Source organism: Frankliniella occidentalis, unplaced genomic scaffold, assembly GCF_000697945.3.
Source record: "Frankliniella occidentalis isolate FOCC.00 unplaced genomic scaffold, Focc_3.1 Scaffold30, whole genome shotgun sequence".
In the NCBI taxonomy this organism is placed as follows: Eukaryota; Metazoa; Arthropoda; class Insecta; order Thysanoptera; family Thripidae; genus Frankliniella; species Frankliniella occidentalis.
In genome coordinates this window covers 342,796-353,247 of record NW_026267160.1, presented here as the reverse complement: position 1 = coordinate 353,247, position 10,452 = coordinate 342,796, and the positions used below count along the sequence as shown (strand labels likewise).

General features: G+C 58.0%; 1 protein-coding gene across 4 annotated transcripts in view; it reads right to left on the bottom strand.

Annotated features, from left to right (window-relative positions):
• Positions 1-10,452, bottom strand: part of LOC113211004 (transcription factor hamlet-like) — a 156,623-nt gene that overhangs the window by 50,336 nt on the left and 95,835 nt on the right. For all 4 annotated transcript variants that reach the window (XM_052265777.1, XM_052265776.1, XM_052265775.1 and 1 more), the window contains one exon: positions 9,604-10,253. In XM_052265777.1, coding sequence (XP_052121737.1) covers positions 9,604-10,194 — 591 coding nt within the window. In that variant the 5' untranslated portion in view covers positions 10,195-10,253. The remainder of the gene's footprint in view (positions 1-9,603; positions 10,254-10,452) is intronic.

Sequence of the window (10,452 nt, the reverse complement as noted above, 5' to 3'; positions counted from 1 at the left end):
TAAGTAAGTAGTGTGGCTGGGCGTCGCCGCGCCCGCTCAACACCAACACCCTTCGTATCCTCCGTCCGGCTCGCTCAGCGTCGCCCAGCTTCGGCTGACCGCGTCATCCTGGCGGCCGATATTATTGATGTCCAGCGAAGAGATCGCGCACCGATCTGAGTCGGGGAAGGGAAGGGGGCCTTTGTCGCAACACAATGCTGGCGTAATTGGTTATGCGAATAGAGCGAGAGAGAGAGAGCGAGATAGAGAGAGAGAGAGAGTTAATTCATCTTTGCTGCTGGGTGCGAGTCCATCGTGTCCCGCGTTGCGCCAGAGTGGCACAATGAGGAGGGGTGGGGGCTGAAGAAGCCCTATCAGCGGCCAAAACTCGCTGGAGCCTTGTCTTTGCCTACGGGGGCTGGGGCCCCACACCCCACACCACCACGCGCCCCTACCCCAACCCCAGCGACCCCCGCGCCGCAGCTCGCGCGGAACCAAGTGGTGGTGGGGGAGCCCGTCAAGGAGCCAACAGCGGTTTACACAATTATTCCGTCATGAGCCAATGCATCCGCGAGCAGAAGCGTGAATCATCTGTACTCCTCACGATGTAATATCGCCTTATTTCCTGCGACAATCTGTTATGAATTTGGATCTGCTTTGGGGGCGTTCGCGCGCGTCGCAGAATCCGAATAAGGAAGAGCAGGCGGCCGAAAAAGAATTAAACTTCCATTTATCTCAAAAGACGAATTTTTGCAATATCGCACAGAGCACGGGTGTTGCGCCCCTGCCTCGCACGTCGTCGTGGAGTTCGGCTCATTATTTTTTGCGTCTGCGTCGGCGTGAGAGAGAGAGAGAGAGAGAGAGAGAGAGAGAGAGAGAGAGAGAGAGCAGGAGATGTTTTATATCAGGAAATGGATGCGGTGCCTAAGTGAGCGGATAACTCGCTGGGGTGCGTGGCGCGGAGAGGAGGGAGGGAGGGGAGGACAAGGGCAGCGGGGGAGGAGACCGCCGTGGGGTCAAGTAGTGAGTACAGTAGCGCAGGCAGCTTGGCGCCTGCTGCATGTTGCGGCTCTCAGCGGCCGACACCACAATTTTTCCACCTTCTTACACACGTTTGCACGCTTAGAGGATGAAGAGGAAGAAGAAGAAGAAGAAGAAGAAGAAGAAAAAGAAGAAGAAGAAGAAGAAGAAGAAGAAGAAGCTAATAATTGATATCTTTCGCGCGACTGAGCCGTCCAGACGATAGGCGGAGAGGGGCGCCCAGGAGTGGCCAGCGCCGGAGGGGGGGAGGAGCCCCACAGGAGAGCCCCGTGCGTCCGGGCGCGGTTATTGGGCCGTATATCAAGACGCAGCTGCCGCTGATGGCCGCCGTCGCCGCCTTCGCCCGGCCCCCGCCGCGCCGCCCCGGAGGAACAGGACCGGAGGATCAGGGGCCGGCCGGAGCCACTGGCGCCACCAGCAACCCTCTTCCTCTTCTTCCTCCTCGTCGTCGTCGTCTTCTTCCTCGGCGCCCCCCTTCGCCTGCTCGTCCGCGTATGTCGCGCCAGACCGCGAGCCATACGCAGCGCCGCCTGCTCGAGGGTGGGCGGGGGTGGAAAGAGAGGGAGGGAGGGAGGGAGCGCGCCAGACCGCGAGCCATACGCAGCGCCGCCTGCTCGAGGGTGGGCGGGGGTGGAAAGAGAGGGAGGGAAGGAGGGAGAGGGAGAGAGAGAGAGAGAGAGAAGTGGTCATCTTGTCCTTGCGGGAGTGTCAGCCCAGCCCGTGCGCCCGATATGGAGAGAGAGCGAGAGAGTAAGGGAGCCAGAGGGAGGGAGAGTGAGTGAGCGGTGAAGGGCCAACACTTTGCCACTTCTCGCCCCCGCGCCCCGCCCGCCCTTCCGCCTCCCCTCCCTAATTGCTGCTGCTCTGCGGCGCGCACGCGCGTGCGAGCGTGCATGTCACGCCGTGGCGCAGCGTGGCCCAGCGTGGCGCGGCGTGGCGCGGCGGAGCGTGGCGGAGCGTGGCGGAGCGTGGCGGAGCGTGCGGCTGAAGGCAGAGGCGCTTCTTGCCGTCGCCCCCCATCCATCATAACCTCAGCGCCAGCCCCGGCCGAGGCCCCGGCCGAGGCCCCGGCCCTCCTCCAAAGGGGATGACCAGAGGCTCGTTCGTCATCTTCCTGACCCCACCGAGGCCGGTGAAGCGAACCGAAGTGAAGGCCCATCCCCGAGCAGCAGCCCCGTCACCCGCACCGCCCCCAAGTGACTCGGCGGCATCGTGAGCACCGCGAGTTTTGTTTTTTGACAACAGATATCGACAGTCTCGTGAAAAATAATAATTGCACGATGAGCCAGCTGCCGCCGTGTAAATTGCGATCGGCAAGGGGTTTGAGGTCGATAATGATCTGATTTCGGAAGTGAATTATACTAATTTCACCCTCAGCCCTGGAGGCGCGCGGGGTTGGGGCGCGGCGGTCGGAAAGACCGTGGCGTGGACGCGCAATCCCGGGCTGGACTTCCCTCCCCCTCCCGCACGGATGACCAGCCAATTTGTCCCGGCCGACACACCGCACCGCCCGGGCGCGCCCCTCCCCCCTCCACACCCCTCTCGGCAGCAGCCTGGTCGCGTCACACTCATCCATGCTATCTTAACATCATAACATATTGCCCTGTGAACGTCATGTTATTATCAGCGTTTTGTCATCTGGACCAAATGGCGCAGCAGCGGCAGCAGACTCCGCCGCTCACCCCAAACCCCCACCCACCATTCTTCCCTCCGGCGAGCGTGCACACCCCTTCTTTTTTGGCCCGAGGGTGCGCGTCCGATGAACTGTATCCCTTTCTCTGTCGCTCTCGCTTTCACTAGTCTTCAGGCACGGTCCGTAGGACGGAATTATGATATTTTGAACGGAAAGGGTTGAGACAAAAAATTAGATTTTCCCGCCCTGAGTTTTACGAACATCGCACATTACACACACTCCTTGGCCTCGTGCGTCGTCCACACGTCAAGTCGCTGTACACATAGAAATAAAAACACGGCCGATCGGAATGCGCGTAAATGTCTCCTTCTATTTTCAGGTCGGTCGGGGTGGCGGTGGGTGGTTGGGTGAGTGGTAGTAAGTGGGTGGGTGGGTGAGTGGTAGTAAGTGATGGCAATAATTTGCTTCGGGCCGGCATTGCATTCTGTTGGCGTTCGCTAGCGAATTGGCGTGTCGTGGCGAGGCTGGGCGATGGCGGGCGGGACCGCTCTCGTTATCAGCACGTTCTCCCGAGCACGTCCCCCCAATGAGGGGTCAAGCACGTATTGGCACGTAGATCTGATTTACCGCCAGATATTGGCCGATACCGGCACATAGGTTTGACCCCTCCCGTCGCCCGCTCTTTGCCTCCCCAGAACGCGACGCGGCGGGCGGGGTGAGGCTGGCAGGGTGGGGCGGGGTGGGGTAGTCACCGAATGGGCCATAAAGCGAGCCTAGACTCCTGAAACGACAGGCGTTAAAGGCCTGGCTCTAATAAGAGCGCCCCCCTCCTCTCTCTCTCTCTCTCTCTCTCTCTCTCTCTCTCTCTCCATCAAAGCCAACCGGAAGGAGGCAGCAAATCGTTGATTTCTTTCTCTTCTCAATTTTTGTTCTTTTTTGTGATTTTATTCCCCTCATATAATAATTTTTACTGTGCCCCTCTTCTCGGAATGATGAGAAAAAGTCGGTTTCGGAAATAAGACATATGCAGGCCTGTGCCGACACACAGATGCAGCAGCATCGAGTGGTCCAGCCAGCCCAGTAGCAGCAGCAGCAGCAGCAGCAGCATAGCGTATCGGAGGTGCAAAAATGTCGACAGGGACAAAACGCGGACAAAAAAGGTGTCTCTCAACGCGCGGCAGTCCAACGAGCCAGCTGTCAATCAAACACGACGCGCAAGAAGAGAGAAACAGCCTGCCGGACACTGGCCAGGGGCGGGGCGGGGCGGGTCGCGCGGACACAGAGTCAGAGAGTTCGGTGAAATCAACTCGGCCGGGCGACATGTTAATTGTCACCTTGTTACAGCATCCCTGATGTGGGGGATCCTCCTCTCCCCCCGTCCGAGGGAGGGAGGGAGGGAGTCACCTTGTTACAGCATCCCTGATGTGGGGGATCCTCCTCCCCCCGTCCGCTGCTGGACCACACAGACAATGCAGCAGCGCGGTGCGTGTGATATCAAGATGTATGGGAATGCAATGAGAGCAATCCGGCGCAATCGTGTGACAGTTATGCAAACAAGGGAAGAGCGGCGATACGCACGCACAGCAATCACGGCTGGCTTTGTGACGCGTCTGACCTCGCCGACTTCATATCATTCGAGAGGTATGAAGAATGTGTTTTAGATGAGGCCGCGAGTCTGTTTGTTGTCCGAGTTGGACCAGTCGGACACACACACGCTGTGAGTGTGTGTTTTTGTATACGCGAGGCTGACCAGACCAGGAGTAGGTGAGGCGGTGTCGGTGGGCCGGGTGGTGGGCCTGAAGTCCCGGAGAGAGGGTCAGAGGAAGTAGAAGGGGAGAGGAGGGAGCGAGGAAGAGGAGGTGGGAGGAGATGACGGGGTGCGGGGACTTGGACAAGCAGCACACCCTCCGGCGGCCCGCTCCGCGCCGCTCCGCCCCGCTGGACCCGACAAGCAAAAGCATTCTCTGATAGGGGCGGCTCTCTGCTTCCGTTGACGGCCCTGTTGCGTATCCAGGGCGGGGCGGGGCGGGGCGTGTCAGCAAACGTCTTTCGCTACATGCAGGCGAGTTTAAAACGGCAGCGACATAACTGACCAAAGCGTATAAGGACAAAAGGCCACTTTCATTATGTGGAAGCGGCGTACGGTTGGGGGCGGACGGTTAGTAGCTCTATAATGGCAAAAATTTAGCAGCTTTAAGCTGAATTGTTTCCGTCGTGTCGTGATATCTGACATAGAGAAGGTCGTCTATTATTCAAATGCAGTTCACAAAAGTCACGCACTTTCTATCTAAGCTTGGGCGACTGCCCGCGAGAGGAAAGAGGGAAAAATACAGGAAAAAATAATAAAGAGCCCTATACAGAAAAATACAAGCAGCAGGGAAATAAAAACGAAACCGTTACACCAGAGGACATATGCGTGGGGCAATCCGTCGGTTTGACTTCTCCCCGTCACATACACACAAGGATCACATCAGCCGGCTCGGGCCGCTGCTATGCAAAAGAATGCTGCCACTTCCATGTCCTTGCAACCCTGCCCTTGGCGGCGACGTCGTCCCCCCGGCTCGCGGTCCCCGAGGAGCGGCAGAGGCCAGTTGTTGGCCGCGAGAGCAGAGCAGGCAGGGGATGCAGGGTCAAGAGCAGAGGAGCATCGCACCGGCCGGACGGGATGCTGGCCGGGACTGGACCGGCGAGACAATGCGTTTATAATTGCAGAGGTGAGGCGAGGCGCGTATGGAAATGAACCCCGACCTTGGCCGCGGGAGGGGTTAGAACAGCGACGGGCTAACGCCCCGCGGGGTGGAAGGGGGTGATCAACGGGCGCACGTTGCGGCTGAGAGAGATGTCTCATATCCGATGGGAGCTTATACGAACGCGATGCTGATGCTTCCATTACCGTGACGCGGCGACAACACAACAACAGTTTTGTTGCTGAAATCTCGTGATTTGGGGGAGAATCTGCTGCTATATGGGCTGCTGGCCCCGCGCGCTTGCTCTGCCTGCACTGCGAGGCGTAATCCTCATCGCGTATTGATCGGGGAGTCCTATTGTGTGTGTCCTGCCCTGCCCGGCTCCACTGACAAACACGTGACTGCATCACGTCATCTCAGATGCGCTGCTGCCAGCTCGCGAGACGGAAAAGAGTATTTGAACCGATACTGCCCGTTTTTGGTGCCCGTTTTGGTCCCCGTTGGTGCCCGTTGGTGCCGGTTGGTGCTCGTTTGGTGCCCGTTGGTGCTCGTTTGGGGTTCGTTTGGTGCCCGTTGGTGCCCGTTGGCTTTGGTGCCCGTTTGGTCCATGGCTTGGCCTGGCACGGCCGCGGACCGGCCGCGTATGGACAATGCAAGGCTTTAGTGCCACCCGATTGTGTCGATGCCGTAAACACAAGCGTCGCCCCGGTGGGTGACACATATTTAGGTAAGCATTGTTGTCGAGTGCGCCGCGCTGCTGCGACACCCGCAAACCACACTGCGCTGCACAACAGAAGGGGTTTATATGCCAAACGGAACGACAACAACTGCGCCGGAAGTGGCGTGGAGTAGTTGTGCTGTCTGGCAGCAACGGGCGTTATCTCAACGGCAGTGCAGCAGCAGCAGCTCGGCATGATGGAGCGGCAACACCTGCATCTGCTGCAGCAGGTGAGCAATGCAGAGGGGCCCAACGCGCCGGACACACACTCACCGTCACACACAGCCACACACATCGTCACACACACCGTCACAGACTCGCCAAGCGTTTCCGCCGGCCTTGCATTGCAAGCGACACCGCCTCAGCTCGGCCAGCCGATCGCGATGACGTCCCTACTGGGCGAAAGTGTCAATCAGCCAACAACAGAGAGGACTGCCTGGCGATCGCTATGAGGAATTAGCCTTCTTTTTTCCCCACTCTTCGATTTCATCAAATGCACCCCGAATCAGTAAAGGGATAAGAAGAGAAGAAAAAATGGAGCTTCATTTCGTTTATAAAACGGTTTTACTCCTTTTTTTTTGCGTGTGTTGGCGGATCCGAACTTTTTCCCGAATAAAACATTGGCTTCCCCTTACCCTTTTCGCGAGTGGGCCAGCAGCTCCTGTATTGATTTGCCACTGCCGCTTTCTCGACAGAATTCACGAAAACGCATCGCAACAGAAGTATCATATGGAGGTGTGAATTTGTGGGACACGGTCCGGAGGGTTATCAGAGGGGAGGAAAGGTCGCGGATCACCCCCCTATATCCCTCCGTCCCGTCGCTACCCCCAATCACACACTTTTATTCCTTTTTTGAGGGAAAATTAGGGTCAGTACTAAGACACGTGTATCGCGAGATTCTTCTCGAAATCCGTACCAGGCAGACATGGAGGACGGGAGAAGGGCAGGGGGCGAAGCACAGACAGGTAACAGCCCCGAGGCTACTTCCGACTCGACATAACCCTTGGGAAAGGATTAAATCTTGACGAGGAAACAAGAAAGCGTTATGAGAAAACGAAATTTCGGGGGGAAAAAAGTGGGAGCTGGAGGTGGGAATAAAAATATAGGTAAAACAAGGAAAGGAGTGGACGTTCAAGTATCGAGATATGTGATTGGCGGTTATTTCGCAAGGGACGACTGATGCCTGGGTCAGCGTGAGTTTGAGTGTGAATGTATGTGTGTGTGTGTGTGTCGCAAGAGGGCGAGAGAGAGCGAGATAGATACAGAGAAAGAGAGGGGGGGGGGGTAGAGGCACAATGCAGTTATCACAAAAGGACATAGTCTGGACAGACGCAATGCATCTGTATGATGAATCCAAGTTGAAAGAAAGGTGGGCTGCCCCTTACGTGCGCGGCGTGACTGTCACGCGTATTGGGGACCGGGGAAAAGGGGGGGGGGGGGGGAGGGGAGTGGGGCGCCACTCTTGGCGCGGGTTGTACCGGCGAGCCGAACGCCAAAGCGCAGGAGACAGATGTGTCGATTGACATCTGCACTACATATCGTGTCTCGTCCGCTACCTGCAGTCGTCTCAATCGGGCTAATCTTTCAATGTTCGTTTTCGTCGATATTTTTTCCCTTTTCACGCTCTGGGGGAGGACCGCTGACCGAGTGAGCAGGGACGGACGAGTAAGACGTTGACAGCGGGAGCCGCGGTTTTCCGCATCCAAGTGGAATCCAAATCACCATTTCGACCGGAAACGAATCGGCCTTGTCACCGGGCACAAGGAAGGCAACCCGTTTTCATAAAGGCTACTGGCACAACACAAATTTCACGCCGTTCTGCTTGCTTCATACTACGACAAACTGTTAAAATTCTGCAAAATACTGTGAAAGGATGAGCATATTGTATATTTACAAAAAGAAAAAAAGGAAAATTGGTTGTCTGTAAACCAACTTTACTGCTGATACGGGGAACGCAACGAAGGCAGAGAGAAAAAGAACACCAATAAAAGACAAAAGGAGGGGTTGAAATAATTTGCCAAAAGAAATAAAAGGCGAGAAGAATCAAAAGCAAGCGGTTTCCGCATGTTTGAGTTGAGCACGCGTGAGCGAACAGGGGCGGTAGTGAGTGAGCAAGAGACAGAGAGAAGGGGGGATAAAGACGGAGAGAGGTACAAAAAGGGAGAGAAGACCAGGGAAGAGAGAGAGAGAGCGCGATCGAGAACACACAGTAAAGGGGAGGATACGAAGGGCGAGAGAGGGTGGTCGGGGGGAGGGGGCTCCTCCCGGAAAGCTGACCGCCACATATCGACACCCAAACGCGCCCGACCGTGACTAAACCAATCGCAGCCTGATCCACTGCTCGCCAGCTCCGCCCCGCCCAGCATGCCCCACCAGGACCCACACATGCCACCGCACAGAGACCACCGTTTCCTTAGGAAACGAAAAATTCGGTTGGCACGGCGCGACGTCGTCTTTCCTTTTTCCCTCTTTTTCCCCCCCGAGATAACGAAGCCTTGGCCTGGCGTGCCGAAGGCCTCTGGCTTCCTCAAATCGGCAGCGATAGTCATGGCTTCTCTTTGACGCGCACCACATGCTGGGCGCGACGTGCGGGCGCGCGCGCCAGTGAGCCTCATGTGTGAGAGAGAGAGAGAGAGAGAGAGTGTGTGTGGGTGTGAGTGTGCGGGGCAGACGGCCGCCGGGATTTGCGATTTGCGGCGCGATTTGCGGCGCCAGTGTGAGTTAAGGGCCACAGCGGATTATCGCAACGTGATTTCACGCACTTTGTTACAATATTCGGGGGGAAAAAATTGCAACTGGTTACCCGTCCAATAGAATCACTACTGGAAAGATGCACATAAAATAAAGGCCAGCGTAAATAAAGTAATAACATTAAGTACTTTGCACTCATCCGTAAGTGCTATAATGATTCTCATTCAACCAAACACAAGAAGAGTCGGCAGCGCGGATAGAGGCCTCCTTTGCCGATAGTGCCCTTCTTTTTCGTCGTGAGCTCCAAGTAGTAAATGTAGTTCACTAGAGGCAGACGCACTTGTCATGATAAGCTTGGTCGGAGACCAGACACAGAAACACCATCCCACGCCGCTAAGAATCTCAACGTGGGAAAAAATACAGCGGGAAAAAAGTGGCGCTGCTCGTCAAAAAGAGAGACGGTCCAGTCGGGCCGCCCCCACCGCGAGCAGTCGCGCGGAAGAGGGCGCGGCGCTGCGGCTGATCCCGCCACCAGCCGCCAGGGCACGCGCTGGGGGCGGGCCAGGGGCGGGAGGGGAAGGGGGAGTTGGGGGCGGCCCGGGCGCCCCCCGTAGGGCAGGTGCATCGCGACCGGGAGAGGAAACCAAGGGGTACTTCACTACAAATCCAAGCGAACGCCAATTTGCATGCTTTTCCTTGACTTTTCTTGATAATTTTTCATCCTTCTGATTTTCTCTGAACTTTTTAAGTTTTGCATGTTACTTTTTTCCATTTTTTTCGGAGGGTGTACCCTGAATTTTGGGGTAAAGTACCCCTTGTAGGGGAATATAATACGTAGAAGAAAAGCTACTCACGTCCCAGGCGTAGCGCAGGTCAGCGGGTTCCAGGGTCCACTTGCCGAGGAAGGGGCCGTAGCGTGCGCCCTTGGTCAGCGGCTGCCGCGCCCAGATGCCGGCGTCGCCGCGCAGCTCCAGCTCGGCGGGCAGCAGCTGCGACAGCTGCGCCGCGGGCGCCACGTCGTCGCGCAGCCTGGCGACAGGGTGCTGCTGCCGCTGGCTCTGCAGGTGGTGCAGCTGCTGGTGCATCTGCAGCTGGCGGACGGCGGCCGCCCGGCTGCCCTCGGCCTCCTGCGCCAGCCTGGCCAGTCGGACGCGCTCGGCCTCGGCGCGGGCCTGCCGCCGCCGCTCGCGGCTCTCCTCCACGATCTCGCCCTCCTCGCGCTCCTCCTCGTCGTCCTCGTCCGAGGTGCGCAGCGGCGGGCTGCTGCTGCGCACGCTGCGCGCGGGGCTGGGCGCGGGGCTCTGCGCGGGGCTGGGGCCGCCGCTGTGCGCGGGGCTGCGCGCCGGGCTGTGCGCGGGGCTGTGCACCGGGCTGTCGGAGTGGTCCGTCAGGTGGCCCAGGGCGTCGTTGTGCAGCCGGTGGGGCGCGGCCGACATCACGTCCATGTCGGCCAGGGGGGCGTCGGCGGCGTGCTGGTCGTCTGCGTGAAGCTTCTCCTCACCACCTGCAACAAGAAGAAGGTGTCGTTGGTCAGGCGGTCCCATGTGTCCGCCACCCTCGGCGAGCACCCCGTCGGCGGCCCCCGGCGCGCATCGCCCGGTCCATCATCGAGCCCTTATCGCTGCTCGTCCAGTGTTTGCTCCGCTGGCCCGATGGCCGGGGCATGGCGCGACACTCTGCGCCGCGGATCACCATTCCGGCGT